This window comes from Pocillopora damicornis, chromosome 10 (assembly GCF_964200805.1).
Source record: "Pocillopora damicornis chromosome 10, jaPocDami1.2, whole genome shotgun sequence".
Lineage (NCBI taxonomy): Eukaryota > Metazoa > Cnidaria > Anthozoa > Scleractinia > Pocilloporidae > Pocillopora > Pocillopora damicornis.
The window spans coordinates 2,329,307-2,350,329 of NC_142679.1; the positions used below are offsets into that span (position 1 = coordinate 2,329,307).

A 21,023-nucleotide genomic window follows, 5' to 3' on the forward strand; every position below is an offset into this window, starting at 1 on the left:
CCCACCTTCAGAGGCAGAAAAAATTGATTTTTCTTTTATTTGAAAAAAACTGAATTTAAACATTAAACCTAACGTTTCCATAAAAAAATATCTGAAATCTGTAAAAGCACCTGAGTTATTTAGAAAAACATATTTTCAAATAAAAGTTAATAAATCAGGAAGGTGTCATAATCTCCGACCTGGACAAGTCCCCTGGGGGAATTTTTGCTGTGACTGCTTGTGTTGGGGCTTGATTTTCATGTTATTTTCATATTTTGTTTACATTGTGCACTTTACAAAATTCACACATGGGAGCTCTTTGTTTATGGAAAAATCTTTGCTCATGGAAAAATCAAAAGCAGAAGAAAGTCCTTGGGGAAAAAAAATAAAAAAAATAAAAAACAGGCCCAAACTGAGAAAGAAAGGTTACCATTCTATCAGTTAAAGAAAAAATTCCTTTGTGAAAATGACTTGTACTAGTGGAGCTTCACGCTGGTGTCTAGATTTCACCAAAGAAGTCACTGTTAAACCAAAATGTGCTATACATGATGTTAAAAACGAGGTTTCCTTTTCTTTATGCAAGTACCAGCCTTGATACAAAAACATTAGCAATTGCCTCAAATAGTAATTTTGAAAGCTGTTTATCAATTCGTTGTCTTGCTTCTTAGCACATTTTCCAGTTTTTCCATCTTTGTCATGGGTTTTTCCTTTGTCTTTGGGAAGTTTTCTTATTATTGTGTTGTCCTCCTCAACATTCCACTGAGTGATAGAGATAAAAGAAACGTGCCTGCTATGGGTTACCGTATTTACCCGTGTATAAGTCGACCTTTTACTGCCTAAAAATCAGTCCAAAAAATCGCCCTCAACTTATACATGGGTCAAAATCTGAGATAAAAAAACTTTCAGGACAAATTAGCATAATAATTGTCTGATATGTAAACAAACAATCCTCTTTTAAACGGTACAAGTTCCGATGTCTTTTCCCTGCACAACTTGAGCAGTCTAAGGTTAAACGCTTTAAGATTCAATAAAAAACTGATAGTTGCAGCCAATAAAGTGGTAAGTCCGCTCGACGAAAGCCACATTTCTCGCTTCGAAGTTTTGCTGCTTAGTTACCTGGCTTTGTATCATGCGAGCATGAGGACTTTGTTTAGCTCGTGTTCCAATAAAATGCTGGTTGGCTGGGTTTTTGTTTTGGTTGTTACGCGCCTTTACACAACGATAAAGGTTCGTTAGAAAGTAGTATATTTGATTTTGTAAGCTAATTTCAAAAATTGTGAAGAAAATGCTGCTTATACGTGTCGCTAAAACACGCTAAAACACTTGCGTACATGCAATAAGAAACTTCACGTCCAAACTTGCTGTGGTTTTTTTCATATAACCATAGTACCTGAAAGAAAATTCTAAGAAATATAAGATTAGTTTTTCAAGGAAATTCTTGCCCAGAAATAAGAAAAACTTATTTTTGGGCTCCAAAATGGGGGGTCGACTTATACACGGGTAAATACGGTACTTCTCCTAGGAAATCTGGATCCATTGTTATTGACACCAGGAGGTCCTGTCATCCCATTTGTTTGCAGTTTCAGGAGGCCAGATAATCTCGTGGCATGGCACAAGTTATTTGCAAACCTTTATGAGCTAAAATCTTGCATTTGATTTTGGGAGGAATACATTTGCTCTGAGGGAATTTGTAGGGTATTTAGATTTGACCAATTTTCGTAAAATTTCCCCCAAACATTCCAAGAATAATAACAAAGGAAAGTGTGTTGGGAAATTTTGTCATTTGAAATATTTTTCTTAGGGCATCCACTTATGCAACATGCCTCACATAATTTTAGCTACTCCAACTTTAGATGCTGATATCTAGACAACCAATCAGAATATGGGAAAAGCCTGAAACACTTTTGTTGAGTGATGCCTTTTGAATAAGACTGTGCAGCCATTTTGGTTGTGCTGTGGTATCCAATTCTCGATAAATTCCATGGAAGAACCCTCAGTCATTTCACATCCCTACCAGCTCCTGACACTCTTTAAAAGGAAAGCTCACTCAAATTATATTTTTATCCTAAACTGTAGTTTAGGATAAAAATATAATTCTGATATATAATTTGCTAAGATTTTAGTGAAACTAGAGTGTATACAAATTTTCTCTTAATGAACACCCACAAAAGTGGGAAGTAACCTTAATAGGCCCTTTGCAGCTAGAGGTCACGTGCCTAGATACGCGTTAGCAACGCTGAATTGGAGAGCAAGCTCTTCAGCAAACACAAATTGAGTAAGTCTCTTGAGCGTCACGCGTGTGTATAGTTGAAAGGCGATTATTCTGAATTCAAGCGTTAAATATCTTTCCATCTCTCCAAATCCAGTAACTTTAGCATAGAAATATAGCTTTGAGCGCATCTTTGAGTCGGAAAGGTTGGTTTTCAGCTGGGATCGCGGAAAAAATATCAGCGTCAAGTCGACCACGAGTTACAAACATGGCTTCTCCGTCAGGTATGTACAACAGAGTTTGTCTTCTTGTTGCACTTTTAGAACGACGTTTGGACAATTAATACAAGTAAAAAGAAATAAAATACGGTAATTCACTACGCTTTGAGGTTTAGAAGCCGTTTACTATCGAAAAACATAGAATTTTGGCTGCTCATTCCCCTCAAAACTATGGTGTTTGAACCAACAAGCGTTGTTTTCATTGTTGTAGATATCGATACGGACGAATCAGTTGAACAATCCACCACGGGCAAAAAAAAGTCTGCATACCATTGCTGTGTTCCCCAATGTAATGGGGATTCAAGATACCACGAAGATCTGCATTTCCATCGCATTCCCGGTCGTGCCATGGACGAAAAGCTGAGGAAGGAATGGCTCGTGAAAATCCGAAGAGACGAAGGTCCTGAATTCAAGGTATTTTATAGAGACATTCGATTTTCAAAGCATTTCACAAGGAACTGTTCGGTAAACTTATGTGTCTAATGGCTTATACTTTTTTCTATTTAGATAACTACTAGTACGAGAGTATGCTCAAGGCACTTTACCAAGGAAGATTACCTTCCACCGACCAAGTCTGGTAGCCAGCGACTGAAAAGAGGTGCTGTTCCATCGAATTTTAACTGGACTTCCTCCTCCAAAGCACGCAGAAAGATTATTCGACATGTCGACAGGTAATTTATCCTTCAGTTATATTTTAATGTGTCGGTGAGTTTATGGGGTTATAATGATAAGTCTAGACTATAATGGCATCTTTCTAATTTTTAAATACTGTATCAGCTTGGGATAAGTATTAACTGCTAATTTTAAAAGCATTTGTAACACCCTATAGAAGGGATGTATGAGTATGAAGTATATATACAGATCTCAGGTTCTTCAATGTCTAAAATGATTTAATTGTTTTAAAATTTAGAATTATGTATGAAAGTGTGATATCTAATTTTTTGGCTTTGTTCACAGAGATACTCAAACAGATGATAGTGACACCGATGGAGTGGAAAGTGAGGCAATACAAAGCAGGGAAAGTGTGGAAACAGAGGTGCAGTCTCTGAAGGCTCAGCTGCTGGCCATGCAGGGAGAGCTTGAGGTGAGCAGAAAGGAAGCAGCTGTAGCTAAAGAAGAGCTAAGAAATGTCAAGGCTGAAGCTGCTCCACAATTAGAGGAGATAAAAAAGCAGGCAGCTTATAAAGCAATATTAAGTACATTTGGCCTGGAGAGATTTGGTGTAGACAACGAGAGTATAAAATTTTACACTGGTTTCCCCTCAAATGAACACATTAAGTTTTTTTTTAGCTTTATTAAGCCCAGTGCTGAACTAATGACCTACTGTTATGCCTCTGGAGAGAGAGAAAACAGACCAGCCTCCAGAAATATGCTTCTAATAGATGAAATGTTTATGTTTCTTGTTCGGCTTAAACTAGGATTATTTGAGCAAGATCTTGCTGATAGGTTTGAAATTCATATATCCTCAGTCTCTAGAAAATTAGTAACCTGGTCCAATTTTTTGTATTTTTTTCTTGGAAGTCAGATTATCTGGCCCTCTAGGGCAGATGTAGATAGATGCATGCCTGAGGGTTTCAGAAAACTCTATCCTAGCACTAGAGTTATTTTAGACTGCACAGAGATTTTTGTGCAAACACCCACATCACTATTGTTACAGTCACAGCTATACTCATCCTGTAAGAGCAACACAACTTTGAAAGGTCTTATTGGAATCACCCCTTGTGGAGCAATATGTTTTGTTTCCACTTTATACACTGGAGGGATTAGTGACAAGGAAATCACAAGATGTAGTGGTATTTTAGACCTCTTAGAAGCAGGAGACTCAGTCATGGCAGACAAGGGGTTTGATATAGGTAACATGCTAGAGGAGTATAATGTTGAGTTAAACATCCCTCCTTTTCTGGAAAATCAAGGGCAGTTTTCAACTCAAGATGTACAAAAAACTAAAACTATTGCAAGCCTTAGAATACATGTAGAACGTGCCATCAGGAGGGTTAAGGAGTATCACTTCTTTGATTCCGATGTTCCTCTGTCAACTTTAGGTTCAGTTAACCAGCTATTTTCTATAGCCTGTCTTCTAACAAATTTTCAAGGACCTTTAATCTTATCTAAGTGACAACAGTGAAATGTAGTGCGTTCATTTGGATTAGAAGATCATTCAGAATGATTAAGTTAACCTTTTAGAAAAAGCTTAAGTAGTCATAAAGAGTGTTTGTAAATTTGAATTGTTAATAAAAAGTTACAACTGGACATACTATTTCTGAATCAATTGTTCTTTAAATATAGTGTTAGACATTTTTGGTGTTTTTCTGTTAAGGTTGGTTAATCAGGGGATTACCATATATAATTAGTTCTTGAATTTGACTGTGATGAAGCAAGTAAATAATTAAACCTTGGCTAAAAAGAGCTAAAAAACACCAACAAGAAAGTTATAAGTCACATTTATGTTTCTGCGAAAAAAATGCTCTATGCATATCTTGGGTCAACTTCACCTCATCCTTCACCCTGACAATATCTGGTAAGCCCCTTTTTAAGAAAAGTTTTAAAATCTAAAATAACTATACACAAATTAGAGCAAATGTAGAATGTTTTTAAAGAACATTTATTGAAGTTAAACCTTTTCATAACTAATACAGTGTTACGAGTAAGCAAAGACTAGAGGCAAATCAGCTTAGATAGTAATTGAAAAAAAAATTGTCCACCTTATCTTTAGCTCCCTGAAAAAAAATTGGATCAAAAAGGATTCTTGTGCAACAAGAAGACAAGCTCTGTTCTACATACCTGACGGAGAAGCCATGTTTGTAACTCGTGGTCGACTTGACGCTGATATTTTTGCTGCGATCCCAGCTGAAAACCAACCTTTCCGACTCAAAGATGTGCTCAAAGCTATATTTCTATGCTAAACTTAGAGAGATGGAAAGATATTTAAAGCTTGAATTCAGAATAATCGCCTTTCAACTAGACACGCGTGACGCTCAAGAGACTTATACAATTTGTGTTTGCTGGAGAGCTTGCTCTCCAATTCAGCGTTGCTAACGCGTATCTAGGCACGTGACCTCTAGCTGCAAAGGGCCTATTGTTATTGGGGCGTAGAGAATAAAAGAACTATGAGGCTTTCAAGCTAGTCCCTCTTAATTATTACTTGTACTATTTCTAGGATTTTCATTATTGTTCACATGATTATTTGTTATTATTAAGTTACTGGTTTAATGTCAACTAGTCACTGTATTCTTGAATCATCTTTCTCTTGTTAACCACTTCACTCTTCACTTTTCACTTTTCACTTTTGTTTTTATTTTCTTGCATGTTTACAAGATATTCCTTTGACCCGCAGATAGCAAATGCTAAGTGAGGCATACCCATGAATATATGGGATGTGGCAGGCTTCCTTGCTTTGCATGCTTGCATGTAATACAAATCTTCTGCAAAACTACCTTCTACCTAATCTACCTTCTCCATTTTTGTCCAATTCTATATCAGTAGCCACCTGCAGTCTCCTACTGCCTGTTTTGTGAATATGTAACCTAAAAACGAAGTTAATTAAGACATTGTAATTTTTTGTTTTCAGCAGTTGCATTCAATATTAAAGGTTTCCTGTGATGTCTGGGCCATCAAAGGTAAAACTAATGACTCATAAATTTAATTATGAAGCTATGAGGATGAGATTAGTACAAGTGGAACCCTTTTTCCTGTAAGTTTAGGTACAACATTTACACCTTTGTGTGTCATTGCTTAGCAATCTTGCAGATTCTTGACCAAGGACAAACTCTTCATAACTGTCAGGATCTTACAATATTTAATTGTACAGTTATTCATTGACAAACTCACTTAAAGTAGTAGTTGTAAGTAGGACCTGAAAAAAATTTCAGGCCCGTACGGGATTTGAACCCATGACCTCTGCGATACCGGTGCAGCGCTCTACCAATTGAGCTAACAAGCCAACTGGGAGCTGGTCAATGAATTGGGTACAAATAAACATCCAAGTGAATGAAGATTTAGATATATGAAAATTCACATATTTGCACTGGGGTGGAAAGATGAAATTAGAAGATCCTCGCAGCTAAGAACACTACTGAAACTAGTAGTTGTAAGTAGGACCTGAAAAAAATTTCAGGCCCGTAGGGGATTTGAACCCATGACCTCTGCGATACCGGTGCAGCGCTCTACCAATTGAGCTAACAAGCCAACTGGGAGCTGGTCAATGAATTGGGTACAAATAAACATCCGAGTGAATGAAGATTTAGATATATGAAAATTCACATATTTGCACTGCACTGCGGTTCAAATCCCGTACGGGCCTGAAATTTTTTTCAGGTCCTACTTACAACTACTAGTTTCAGTAGTGTTCTTAGCTGCGAGGATCTTCTAATTTCATCTTTCCACCGCAGTGCAAATATGTGAATTTTCATATATCTAAATCTTCATTCACTCGGATGTTTATTTGTACCCAATTCATTGACCAGCTCCCAGTTGGCTTGTTAGCTCAATTGGTAGAGCTCTGCACCGGTATCGCAGAGGTCATGGGTTCAAATCCCGTACGGGCCTGAAATTTTTTTCAGGTCCTACTTACAACTACTAGTTTCAGTAGTGTTCTTAGCTGCGAGGATCTTCTAATTTCATCTTTCCACCGCAGTGCAAATATGTGAATTTTCATATATCTAAATCTTCATTCACTTAAAGTATCTAAAGCATTTTTCTGTCAACACTTGCTGTAGACATTTATGTCTCAAGCAGGTGTGAGTGGTTTAATTACTTCTTTACTCCTGTAACCTTCTACTTTGTCAGTAATCTCCCCATGGATGTCCTTAACAAAACTTAATCACAAAGTCACAAAGTTATCAATCACTTTGTTCTTCAATTTCAATGAATTTTTAAAATTTAAATGATCAGTTCATCATTGCAAGACAAAGTTCTTGTACCTGAATCTCTCAGAAGCCTCCTCTATCTCTGAGGTCTTTCACAGCTTGGTGTTGCTTGTGTGCCAGGCACTGTTGCTCCATCAATTGCAAGATCTGAACAGATGGGAACTGCCTTGTTTCCATTCGATACGCTTGTGTTAATGGGGTATTCCTTGAAGGAGGTTCATGCAGCAGAGTGGCAGGTGCCACAGGTATTAATTCTCTTGCAGCTTAACCTGGTTTTGTTGTGGGTGCTCTAATTTCGTCTGGCTGACAGATAGTGTTTCAAATGTAGATGCAGGATCATCTATCCCAAATTTCTCCACATGGGAAGTATTTCTCGAGTATTGGGTCCCACTTGGAGTTTTCTATAATGACACTGTTGCCCGTCTTGTTAACCACTTGGGATTACATGGTGTGGAGAATTTGTCTTTTTGTCTTTCTCTAGCACTCAATCACCAACTTGAATATCTGATTAGCCTCGTCTGCATATGCTTTGGTCTTTTCTTTTAGCCTAACAAGTCTGTATGTGGCAATCAGCATGTAGCTCTTGCAATTTTACTCTCTATGATATCTATACATTTTCTGGCAAGCGGTTAATGAGAATACTCAAACTTATCAGGAAGAAGTTTTTATCTTGATCTTACACCAAATTCTCTCAACTAATTTACAAGGAATTGTGTAGCAGCAAGAGGAGAGAATTGACAATCAGATCTTGGGAGTTTAAGGGTTAAACAATACTTCTCAGGACTTTCAGCCGATTGATACCTCACTACATACTCACCTATCTTCTTTATCCTTCATCCAGTCAACTGCTATAGTTTGGTCAATTGTCTTCATTAGGATGGCATTTTGTCTTTCAAGTTCCCTATTGGCCTAGGGTGGTTTTGATGTGGTCTTAAGATGCACAATGCCATTCTGCTTGCAGTATTCTTAGAATTGTCTTGATCAGAAGAATTACAGTCCACTATCTGACTTGGTAGTGATGGGAAGACCATGGTTGCTGAGGATCTCCTCTAGGTTATCAATTACTTCCACATACTCATGATAATGGCCATAGTAGTTGATGACAAGTAGTATTGATGGTCCAGATGGGAGTGGTTGTAGAAGGTCTATGGCTTGGTCTCAGTAAGGACCCTTTGGCAATGTCATTAATGTCAGCAGCTCAAGGGGATATGGATATGCAACCAGTTGACATTCATAACAAGATTTGCAGATTTTCTCTGCTGCCTTATCCATACAAGGCCATCATACTCTGCTTCTCAAATTTTGTTTTGTTCCAACAATTGCTACATGTAAGTGTCCTTTATGATCCAAGGCATTTGTTTTGGGCTGTAGCTTGCTGGTTAGCACAATATGGGTACCTCATAGGAGTGTTCACTGATCATGCACTGTTCACGAGCAGCTGGCGCATAAGCCTGGCATTTATCAAATCAATCAGTTTTATTTGCTTCTCTCAGAGCTTTTAACTGTTCATCCATTGCAGATTCTTCTTCAATTTCTCTTGTGGTGTGATGCTGATGGCTGCAAATTGAACATACTCTTTAGCTGTGTGTTGATGATTTGTCGCTTTGTTCTGACTCAGCAAATGTGAAATAGGGTTGGCTGGAGTTGTTGGTGGATTACCCAACAATCAGTGGAGGAACAGGATTTGGAACAGGCCCATAGATCACTATCAGTTTGTGATTAGTAACCAGATCAAATCTTTATTTCATAAATGTACATGTAGGCATGGTACCTCTTGCATGCCCAAGAAAGGGTAAGGGCTTCTCTCTCAGTCTGGAAGTATTTACATTCACACTCTGAGACTGTGGCATACACAGCAAATGGGGGCCACACACCATTCTGGTCTACATTAACACCTATCTCTGAGGTCATCAGGAATCATCTATGACAACCTTGTTTGATGCATTCTTGTCAAGGTATGGAAATATTCCTGCTACAGCCATGTTCTGCTTTAGCTGCTCTTGTCAAGTTAACCTATTGGCCCCTTCCCCCCCAAAACAATGTTGTATCCTGATTCCACAAACTTTTAGCTACATACAGGCTACATTGAATGGGAGGGAGGGGGGGTTGTGTCAATGCTTAAGAGTGTGGTAACCATAGGAGTGTCATCCTACACATAAATAGAACTCTGCAAAAACAATATGTCGACTATGTCTGCCAGGTTTTTTATGAACCCTGTTTGGATCTTCTGTACCATGCTCATTCAGACTGAGATGAGATGCTCTGTCCTCTCATACTGTTCTGGGAGTTATAACATCCAAGCGAGGGTTAGCTCTTGCCTTTCTTCAAATAATTTGTGGTTTACATAGTCTGACCAAAATTTGCACAGGACATTAGGTCTCTTATCTGGTTGTCAAAGTCTGCACCAAAATTGCAATCCTTTCCTTCTAATTTCTTAATCCAGTTACAAACTGCAAAATTGTCTCACCTCCCTTTTGTTGGAGTCGGTGAAATTTCTGATGAGCAAAAGCTGTGTTGACTTTGGGAGGAAAATATCCATTCAATGCTGTAACAGCTGCAGACATAATTGTTTGCTTTGCAAGTGTTCATGAGTTTAGAGAAGATTTCTTGGACATCTGGGCATGTTAAATGAAGTAGCATAGCTCTTCTTCATTATCCTGTGGTTTGTTTTTACCTTCATTAATGTTTAGCACTTTACGATATGCAAATAATTCCATCGTGGTCCCAACATATAGGGGGCTGTAAGTGACAATCAAACTTAGGAAATGACTCCTAAGCTCCATTTTTGTTCAAAGACATTGGTGCTGTGCTTTTGTTGTGCTAATTCCATGATTAATATCATTGCCAATGTTGTGCTCCCTTGCTACATAAATAACTGATGAACAACCATGAATTGCACACAAATAAGCTGATGATGTGCTTTTCTATGTTTTCTCTCTCCATGCTGTCTTGAATGTTGTTCATTGATACATAAAACATGACAAAAGATATATTTTATTACAACTTTTACATGTATTTATTAATATGAAATATATTTTAGTATTGCAATAAAGAGAGCTATCCTAAATTTGTGCTGTTTTGCTCTTGAAGGATTTGTCCACTCCAAATGAAACCTCTTCACTACAGCAAGGCCAGCTAAACAGGAGACTGAAAGTCACTTTGCTGAGTAGTGAGTGGAGATCATCAACTGATAGAGAAGTCTCAACTATCAGTAGAACGCTTGCAATACACTTAGCTAAGGATCCTAATGTGGACGTTAGTATGTTTCTTCCTAAGTGCAGCGAAGAGGACAAGAGAAATGCTGCAAGTCACAAAATTCAGCTTGTTGAAGCAGATGAACTTCCTGGCTTTGAACCAATTCTTTGGTTGTTGTCTTTACCCAGAAACCACGATGTAGACTGTGTCATAGGACATGGAGTGCATCTTGGAAGACAAATTTCACTCATAAAGAGGATTAAAGACTGCAGATGGATCCAAGTTGTTCACAGTGTTCATGAAGAAGTGGGAATGTACAAGAACATTTCAGAAGGAGAAGAACTACAGCAAACAGAAATAAAACTCTGTAAGATGGCTGATGAGGTTGTAGCAATAGGACCTAAAGTGGCAGAGGCCTACAAACGCTTTCTTTGTTCTGATAGAGAAGAGGAAACCATTTTAGATCTCACCCCAGGTGTTTTCTCTGAATTTCTGAATGTAGTACAAGCCACTGATGAAAGGAGAACATTCTCAGTTCTAGTGATTGGAAGTGGTGACAGCTGTGAAGATTTCAATGTCAAGGGATTCAATATGGCAGCTGAAGCAATTGCTGACTTAAAAGATGATCCCTACCAACTGAAGTTTCTTTTTTCACCAAGAGAAGATGGCAAGGAAATAGCTGACAAATTGCTTCAGCACGGCATCAGTCGTAATCAGCTAATTGTTCGCAGCTTTAATAGCAACAGAGAAGTACTAGGTAACTTGTTCTGTGAGGTGGATCTTGCCATAATGCCATCAAGGACTGAAGGTTTTGGATTGTGTGGCCTTGAAGCACTATCTGCTGGTCTGCCTGTACTTATCAGTGGTAATTCTGGACTTGGAGGAGCTCTGAAGAAAGTGCTTTTTGGCTCACACTATGTGGTAGACTCAGAAGATCCTAAAGACTGGGCCAAAAAGATCAGAGATGTTCGTCAAAAACCTAGGAAAGATCGCCTTTCAGAAGCAAAGCTTCTTCGTGAACATTATGCAAAAGCTTATGACTGGGAGAAGCCTTGTACTGTCCTGGTGGAAAAGATGCAGACACTTGCATTTGGTAAAAGTTCTCTTTCATTATATCTGCTTTCCACTGTTGCAATTAAATGATGAGTTAATATCAGGACTGCTACTTTAATATACTTTTGCCACATGAAACAGCATGTTCTTGTCATTTACTAGACAGTTGGTGTTTTCAAGTAATTATAGCACAGACTCTCTATTGGTCACCTACATGTAGGTGTGTGCAACATTGTTAGTAAGTATTATATCTGGGAGACTGGTATTCAGATTGACACTTCTGTTTTTTTCTTTGGGAACAAACATACAACTCTCAAGGTGTCTGTCTCCTCCAAGATTTTACATTTCTATAAAACTAGTAAACTGTTTGGTTAACCAGTAAAGGTTAAATGGGGAGGGGTAACTTACAATGAGGTAGCATTATTTCCAGTTGGAACAGTTAACAATACCTTTGATTGCTTGTGCTGTAGAGATTGGGATATGCTCCATATCATCATTAATTTTTGACCAATTGAAAATCTTATCAAACTCTTTAAAAAATTATTTGTAAAGTATCCTCCAAGACATACCAGATGTATATCTTCTGAAATGTCCCTAACATTTTGTTGAAGTGGTTTATTTTTATACACTGTAGCTAGCTATAATTTGAATGATTATCTTTGCATGCCAAGATTTATGAAACGATAAATAGCTGAAATAGAGTTAAAATCAATTATGAATTCTGTTAATCACATGAAGGTTCATCAGGAAGCAGGTTAGTCAAGCCAGTCGGGGATAAGAGGCTAACATCCATTGCTGATACAAGTCAGGCTTGTAAGAGACCCAGAGGAGAATTGACAGATGGCACGTACCACAAAGGTAATCAGTAATTTTCCAAACTGGGGTCACCATTTTTATGTTAGGAAGGCTTCCTTATTTGTTGGTCTATGTCAATGGAATGCAATCTCTTCCTTAATGTACCTCTACTAAGCCAAGACATCAGAAATGTTACCCTCAGCATAAATTGAAACAGTTGTTTGATATTTGAATTTGGTATAAACAGCAAGCAATAAGAAGTGTGCTAAAAGTTATATTTTACAATATTTTACTGCATTTAGTAATTAGCTATTATTAATTTATTTGGCACCTGCCGAAGGTGTGGTAGCAAGTAGATTAACAGCTTTAGCAGTCAAGGATGTTTATCCCATGTAGGTTCATTAGGAAGCAGGTTAGCCAAGCCATTCAGGGATAAGAGGCTAACATCTGTTGCTGATACAAGTCAAGCTTGTAAGAGACCCAGAGAAGAATTGACAGATAACATGTACCATGAAGGTAATCTGTAATTTCACAAAACTAGGGTCACCTCAACATTGCACTAGATTGACTATTTATAATTAGAAACAACATGTTGGTTTATGTCGATGGAATGCAATCTCTTCTTTAATCTACCTCTACTAAGCCAAGACATCAGAAATGTTACATTCAGCATAAATTGAAACAGTTATTTGATATTTGAATTTGGTATAAATAGCAAGCAATAATAAGTGTGCTAAAATTTATATTTTACAATATTTTACATTATTTAGTATTTAGCTATTATTAAGTTATTTGGCACCTGCTGTAAGTTTTCTGGCGAGCAGATTAACAGCTTTACCAGTCAAGGACTAATGGTTATCATCCATAGTTTATGGAAGTCAGCTTTCTAAGAGAGTTAGACAAGAGTTTTTCTATCATGATCACAATGAAGATACTTACCACATACAATTAGATTAATAATGCAATTGATACAATTTCACAGACTTGAAAGCTCTGTGTAGCTCAGCAGAAGCCAAAAACTTTTAATTCCTGAACTCGACCTGCTTGGTTTACCCTTTATGAGAGGATCCAAAGAATCTAAGTTTGCTGCTTTTGACCAGTTTATTTTATTTACTTGGTTGGAATGTTGTTACATGTAGTAGTAAAAACCCCTCACACCCTAACATCAGTATGCATATTTTCCTTACTGTTTTCTCCAAATTTCCTTTGGTACTGATTAGGAGAATTAGTTTAAAAGTCAAGAGCATTTTTAGTTGGTGATCATTTCCGTTATTTTTGCGACCTTCATGATTGATTCAGGGAGAAATTGTAAGGAGAAATTAGATGCCAGTCACTTTTAGAGGTTAAAGGGTCAATATTGTTTGTGAGGCTTTTCTAGCAATGAGCAGCAGCAAGTCATAAGAACTTAGCTTCTAAATTTACCTTGTTCCTTACAGGTATGGAAATCCCACCATTTCAAGAAAGTGGTCAGACTCAAGATGATTGCACAGCTAATGGTAATTGCTACATTTAGTAATCACCTTGTTACTTTTAGTTTAAATTGATATTGTTGTCAATTAACTCATTAATTTGGTGCAGGTATGCACTACTTGTAGACTAAATGACTGATACACCAGTCAGTGTGGTTTTCATAGTGGTAATTCCGTCAAGAGTTTATTATATTAGTGGAATCACAGTGAAATCTCGTGTTATTTGCACATACAGCATAGCGTTAAAGGTCTTCCCCATTGCTGGTCATCTTGAAAGTTAACAAGTGGAGATGTTTCCTATTTATGTTTCGGCCATTTCCACTGGGTCATGGCCTTTGTGTTTGTTAACTTGAATTTAGTTATGCTTTTTCAGTCTCAGTCATTCGAGGTTAACTCTGTAAATGTTTTGTTTTAAATGTATGAATCATATTCATAATTTGTCCTAGCAATCACATGGCATCTGCATATAGCCTGAAAACTCTTCTCCATTCTGAGTTTAATCCTTAAAAAAAGTTGCATGAAACATGTACAGAAATGAACCTTTATGTTTTCATAATATTTCCCTAGATCGTGACCTTTCTGTGATTACAAAACATCTCAGAGCTGAGTATAACAGAAGATCTCTTCTAAAACCGCTTCTTTGGGAGAACACCTTTAAGCTACCTCTTGGTGATATTTACACAACATTGTCAATAGTGTCGAGAAGAAAAACAGACTTTAGATTGGACGACAGAACAGTGAACATGTTTGACATCTTTAAAACTCTTAACAAAGGTGACGATTCTATGGTGCTCGTAGAGGGAAGCCCTGGAATTGGAAAGACAACTTTTTGTCTTAAAATTTCTCATGACTGGGCTAACCAAAAAATCCCAAGTGAATCTGCTTTTCCAGTTTTCAAACTTTTGTTGCTGCTGAAATGTCGAGACATTTGTGGAGATGTAATAGATGCTATTGTTGATCAGCTACTCCCTATGGAGGGAAAGGTCAAGGAAAAGCTGTTAGATTACATCAAAGATGTTCACAACCAGGAGAACATTTTGGTGATTTTAGATGGCCTTGATGAGCTTCCGGAAGCAGGTGAAAGTCACGTGGATAAGTTACTTAATAGAAGAATGCTACCACTTTGCTATGTTTTGGCGACATCTCGTCAAGAAAAAGGAATTGAAGTGCGACAGAAGGTTGACTTTGACGTTCTTCTGCAAATTGAAGGGTTCACGGAAGTAGACTCCTTTGAGTACATCAGAAAACACTTTAGTCACTTAGGTCGTGATCATGTAGCAAAGGGAGAAAGGCTTATTCAGTCCATCCGGGAAAATACCTTCCTACATGCACTCCCCAGCAATCCATTGAATCTGCTTCTTCTCTGTGTTGTTTTTGAGGATTATGAAGGGAATCTACCATCTTCTCGAACCGAACTTTATCACATTATTGTTCGTTGCCTTTTGCGAAGGTATTGTGCCAAAAACAATGTGAAAGCCGCTTCTGATGACAAAGCTCCAGAGGAACAATTTAAAGATAGTTTACTAGCATTGGGGCAGTTAGCTTGGAAGGGTCTGCAAAACGACCGGTTTTCGTTTCGAGAAGAAGAGTTGGCTGAATTTGAAAGAAGAAAGAAACCTTTGGCAGTTCGTAAACTTGGTTTGGTATTTAAAGAGGCCAGTGCGAAGAAGATTAACCCTCAGCACGAATATCACTTTTTCCACAAGACTTTTCAAGAGTACTTTGCGGCATTATATCTGGCACACAATCTACTTGAAGAGAAGGTTAATGTCTTTCGTGATTTGAAGTTGAGCTTTGATGACATCACAACAAGATACAACCAAGTGTTTATCTTTGTGTCTGGCATACCGGGTGAGGCTACTTGTAATCTGTTTAGACAGATTGGCGAGAATCTTAAGGTCAAATTCTGGAACTGGCTAAATTGTACCAAGCAAGAGGCGACTTTCTTCACGGAGTGTTTCAGTGAAAGCAGAGAAGCAGAACAAATGGCAGTGACTCTTTGTTCCTTTCTCCCGTTTCCACAGTCAGTAATCAGTCACGTCGGAAATGATTTATTTAAAGGTGTTCTAAGTGTTGCAAATGCTTGGAAGTGCTTCTCGCAATTACAATTGCCTGTTCATCTTACTGTGTATTTTGATGGCATACTGGATCTTCTCTCTGTTCACAAGTTCCTAACCTCTTACTCTGGGCTAGAAACTATTTTCTTTTCCGTTTTCAGTGTTTCAGAAGAAATAACTGGCCTAATTGTGGGTAACGCACTTCAAGTGAACTCATCTTTACATTCCTTTACTCTTCAAACAAATTGTCGCTTTTCTTCTGAGAAGGCTGTTGCTATTGGTGACAATTTAGCCGCAAACAAAACACTACAAATCGTGACTTTAAAACTACCGGGTGAGTTAGTTGAGGATTGGGCCACTGTTCTTGAAAAAGGATTGTCTGGAGATACAGCGCTGACATCTGTTGTACTGGAGATTAGAGGCTCAGTAGGGAAACGTGGTCTGGTGGCTTTGAAAAATTTGTTACTGAACAGATCACTACAATCTTTTGGCCTCACTATTTATGGAAACATGCACGATTCACTGGCGGCTTCAGTCGCTGAAGGACTTGCAGCTGATCTGTACTTAAAATTCCTCACATTGACTGTATATGGAAGAGTCAGCTGCTCTGCTTTCATTTCGTTGCAAAAGGGTGTTCTAGAAAATATTGGTTTGAGGTCACTGGTATTAAAAGTGTTCGGAGAACTCCCCGAGAACTGGATAAACATTTGTGAAGCTCTCTATACTGCTAAAAAGTCATCTTTGTCTCTTACAATTGAGCCGGATGTTGTCAGCAAAATAACAAGTTCGCAGGTGGCCTGTCTTGGTCCTCTTCTACTAGAGGAAAAACTTGGCGTGTTGAAACTTCACTCACTTACTGTAAAGATGTGGGGAGAGTTGAGTTACATTGGAGCAAGTGATTTATGCAAACTCGTGATGGCGTCAAGAGTTTCTTGTGTTAATTTGAATATCCATGGAAGAGTAACAGATGGTGTTGCTACCTGTTTGGTTAAGAACTTTGAGAAAGTTAAGTCACTGTCCAACTTGAGTATCAATATTAGGGGAGAGGTGACAAGAGACGGAGAGAGCACTCTTCAAGCCTTAACATGCAATCAAAAATTTTCCTCTACTTTAGATGTCCGTGACGCGAAGACAGTTGACGAAATATGCGAAGAAGTCGAGTTATCTGTAGTCGATTCTTCGTCATTAACATCAGCATTTACAAACGTCGAGACTATCTGCTCACGTGTAAGTAAAGTGAGTCTGAACTTTGATAGCCCCATTTCCTCAAGTGAGGAGGACTGGGGACGAAGTGTTGGTGACTTTTTGTCGAAATTCGTGTCACTTACCACGTTACACTTCTTAATCAACAACCGCGGTGGCATAAGTAAGGGCCTGGTGGGTGGTCTGTGGAGTGGTTTGGCACAGAACACGACGATAACCAAGCTAAGTATTACATTCAACAACTGCAGTGACATGAGTGGAGACTGGATGGGCGGACTGGGAAGTGGTATCACACAAAACACGTCAATAACCACTCTGAGTATTACAGTCAACAACGACCGTGGCGTGAGTGGAGACTGGATGGGCAAACTGGGGAGTGGTTTGGCACAAAATACGTCGATAACCACGCTGAGTATTACATTCAACGACATCAGTCACACGAGTGAATACTGGATGGGCGAACTGGCAAATGGTTTGGCACAGAACACGTCGATAACCACGCTAAGTATGACAGTCAACAACTACAGTTACATGACTGAAGACTGGATGTGCGAACTGGGCAGTGGTTTGGCACAAAATAGGTCGATAACCACGCTAAGTATTACAGTCAACAACTACAGTGACATTCATAAAGACGCGAAAGGCGATCTGGGAGAAGGTATGGGACAAAACACGTCGATAACCACGCTGTTTATTACATTCAACAACTACAGTTACATGACTGAAGACTGGGTGGACGAACTGGGAAGTGGTTTGACACAAAACACGTCGATAACCACGCTGAGTATTACATTCAACAACTACAGTTACATGAGTGAAGACTGGATGGGCGAACTAGATAGAGGTTTGGCACGAAACACGTCGATAACCACGTTGAGTATAACATTCAACAACTACTGTGACATGAGTGGAAACTGGATAGGCGAACTAGGAAGTGGTTTGAAACAAAACACGTCGATAACCACGCTGAGTATTACAATCAACAACTTTAGTTACATTAGTGAATACTGGATGGGTGGTCTGTGGAGGGGTTTGGCACAAAACACGTCAATAACCACGCTGAGTATTACATTCGACAACTACAGTAACATGAGTGGAGACTGGATGGGCGAACTAGGAAGTGGTTTGGCACTAAGCACGTCGATAACCATGCTGAGTATTACAGTCAACAACCACAGTGACAAGCGTGTAGACTGGATACGTGATCTGGGGAGTGTTGTAGCACAGAACACGTCACTTGCCATATTAAACCTTACACTAAACAGCTACAATAATTCATACGAAGAGTGGATAAACAAATTGTGTCAAGCTTTGTCAAGGAACACATTGTCAATCAAAACTTTTCTTGAAGTTAACGTGTTCAGTGAGAGCAATGGAAAACTTTAAATGAGTTTGGCTTAGTGAAAAGGACATCTTTTGAACATTCTCAACACTGACTGAGTACCCTAACAAGAGCTTGTGGTTGCACTTGTTGTAAATTCAGTAGTTTTAAGTACAGAAGACTGGAAACCTGACCTGGAACAACGCATCAGTGTCTACATTTAATAGCTATGTTGACGGGGGTGGAGACTGGATCTGGTTCTAAATTTCTTGTGGAGGAAAAAGCGCTGCTACCACTGTTTGAATGCAGTTTTAGAACTTTGCAAAGAAGTCAGCGGGATGGACTTGTTTCAGTTGAACTGGAGCAAAGGAGGACTTCTAAATGATGCGTGTTACATCCTGGCAAGTAAAGACTTGGACTCTACTGGGGTTAATGACCACAATGACGTAAGCGCAGTCTTTGGCAGGAATTGATGTAAGACGCTTGACAGAGGGTAAGTCATTTAGATCCTGAAGAGTAAATTTACCCTTTAACCACAGCATCAGTATGCGTATTCTCCATACTGTTCTCTATGCATTTCGTGAAGCGCTGACAAGGAGAATTTGTTTAAAAATCAAGAGCTTTATAAGTTGGCGATTATTTCCTTGATTCTCGTGACTTTTATGTTTGATTCAGGGATGATATTGTAAGGAGAAATTAGAAGCTGGTCGCTTTTAGGGGTTAAAGGGTTAAGCATGGTGGGAGAGGCTATGCTGTGCTAAAACTAGAATATCGAGAGACTGGTTCAATTTCTTATTTAAGTTTGGCTTAAAGTGAGAAGTTTTTTCTTTAATCATCAAACTGAATTAGCTTTCATTTACGACAAGTACCACTCTTTGCTCATGGAGCCAGGTTTTTAACTTGAGGTTAAGCTTAAAGGAATCAGAAGGGTTAGTATCACTGCGGTAATTTGATGTACTGTTTTCAGTGCGTAATGAAATGATTTTCGAACGGTAATTTTAAGCTTGTTTGGTATCATCTTTCTTATTCCCAATTAACAATGGGTGCTTTGATGATGCTAATCCTAGCAGTATGCAAGGTTGTTGTCACATTTGAACCCTCCATAACCTCAGCTTACCACTTAGTTATCTGCAGCCTAGTGGTAGAGCATCGGAGTTCGAAATCTGCAGGTCAGGGGTTGGACTCTTCCAATTCGTTTTGGGCTCACGACAAAACGAAAACAAAATTCGTTATTTTTCATCAAGTTTCTTTCTGTTTCTTTTACAGCTTCACATCCCAACTGCCTAGCTGTCAGCGTGATGAAGGATGAAATGGGGTTGAAGGATTGGAGAGCGTCTTAAACAGGAACAAGCTTATTGAAGGAGTATTTCGTACCAACTGATGGGAAGGAACAGTTTTTAAGACACAGTAGCAATTCTTCCTCGTGATAGCATGGTGATTGTCGCATTTAAAGTTCAATCATGGATGAAGAAAACACTAGACTACTGTGTAACGTTTTCTATTATTTAACCAGGTATTAAGAAGAATCGAAATTTTCCGTGGAAATATCATGTCAGTCTTTCACAAGGTGACGCGCAGTCAGTCCACCTGATTGCGATTCACATTGGAAGTGACCTCATCGTGAGTCTAGCGATAGCACTTCACTACCACAATTAGTACAACAGCCTTTTTGACGACATGTAGTAAATTATTAGTACAATAGCCTTTTTATGTTTTTTTTATGAAAAACATTTGTAAGGAGGATTTTAAATTTTCTCTTCAGTCGATGTAGTGAAAGGTGATTAAGTCTTGGAGCAAAGCGCTGGTGTCATTCTGACTTCACACTTCTGTCTCAAAGCAAATGGAGGTTCTGAGAATTATTCAGCTTGAAATAATGTCTGCGCAATGCTTAAATTAAGTGAGCAAGGCTTCAAAATATTGGCAGCGTCATAAAATAAAAATCGAAATCAACAGATGTAGAGTCTAAAGATTTAGAACGTTTCCATGTTCTTTCCTTTGTCACTTTGACTGAAACACTTCTGATCCAATGAAAACTGAATTATCAAAGTCGCAAGCAGAAGCGGACGAACCAGCCAATCACAGTGCCAGTTTTCAGGCCATCCGATGACTTATGACCTCGATAATCCAGTTTTAATTAGATCATAAGTAACCGAGCCCAAAGCGCCGTACGCTACTTCACTTTCCTGCTGTTTGATTTTCAGTAGATCGTGTTGAACTCTTTACTCTTCCCATTACGTGTCCGACTGCATCGCCGGCATAATGGAAAACCACTCGTTAGTTAAAACAGCCAAGCCGGCCAGACGGTTTGCTATAAAGAGAACTCCATTGCTAGCTAGACCTGCTTAGCCGGAGCAGTAAATCTTTCGATCGTCTACTGTAAAAGCATTTCTTTAGATTTTTTTAGAAGTTCAAGAAACTCCCATAAAAGCTTATCCAATTTTATGTTGTCTGGCTTGTCGGAGAGTTTTGATTAATTTTACCCGGCTTCGAAGCACTCCTCGCGTGTTGAGCTCTCTTGAAACGAAAATATAGGAAGCAGACGCCATCAAATGATGTCGCGCGGGGAAAAAGTAAACCAGCTGATTGCTAGGTGCTTGGT

General features: G+C 38.6%; 2 protein-coding genes across 3 annotated transcripts; both read left to right on the forward strand.

Moving 5' to 3' along the window:
* Positions 1-2,157: 2,157 nt before the first annotated feature.
* Positions 2,158-4,723, forward strand: LOC149038432 (uncharacterized). Its single transcript, XM_089184755.1, has 5 exons — positions 2,158-2,254; positions 2,346-2,472; positions 2,678-2,880; positions 2,974-3,137; positions 3,424-4,723. The coding sequence occupies exons 2-5, from the start codon at positions 2,457-2,459 to the stop codon at positions 4,580-4,582; spliced, it is 1,542 nt and encodes a 513-aa protein (XP_089040881.1). The 5' UTR covers positions 2,158-2,254; positions 2,346-2,456; the 3' UTR covers positions 4,583-4,723.
* Positions 4,724-10,371: 5,648 nt separating this feature from the next.
* Positions 10,372-20,378, forward strand: LOC149038433 (uncharacterized). Of its 2 annotated transcripts, XM_089184750.1 has the most exons (6): positions 10,372-11,619; positions 12,318-12,437; positions 12,771-12,890; positions 13,811-13,870; positions 14,411-18,917; positions 19,691-20,378. In XM_089184750.1, the coding sequence occupies exons 1-5, from the start codon at positions 10,593-10,595 to the stop codon at positions 18,487-18,489; spliced, it is 5,406 nt and encodes a 1,801-aa protein (XP_089040876.1). In that variant the 5' UTR covers positions 10,372-10,592; the 3' UTR covers positions 18,490-18,917; positions 19,691-20,378. The 2 variants fall into 2 exon arrangements, with proteins under 2 accessions (XP_089040876.1, XP_089040877.1); XM_089184751.1 differs by lacking the exon at positions 12,771-12,890 and having other exon boundaries at positions 10,389-11,619.
* The last annotated feature ends 645 nt before the right edge of the window (positions 20,379-21,023 follow it).

Coding starts and splice junctions, on each gene's coding strand:
- LOC149038433 (XM_089184750.1), top strand. CDS start 10,593: ATGTTTCTTCCTAAGTGCAGCGAAGAGGACAAGAGAAATGCTGCAAGT. Junction 12,438..12,770: donor AGATGGCACGTACCACAAAG/GTAATCAGTAAT, acceptor TATCCCATGTAG/GTTCATTAGGAAGCAGGTTA. Junction 13,871..14,410: donor AGATGATTGCACAGCTAATG/GTAATTGCTACA, acceptor ATATTTCCCTAG/ATCGTGACCTTTCTGTGATT.
- LOC149038432 (XM_089184755.1), top strand. Junction 2,881..2,973: donor ACGAAGGTCCTGAATTCAAG/GTATTTTATAGA, acceptor TTTTCTATTTAG/ATAACTACTAGTACGAGAGT. Junction 3,138..3,423: donor ATTATTCGACATGTCGACAG/GTAATTTATCCT, acceptor CTTTGTTCACAG/AGATACTCAAACAGATGATA.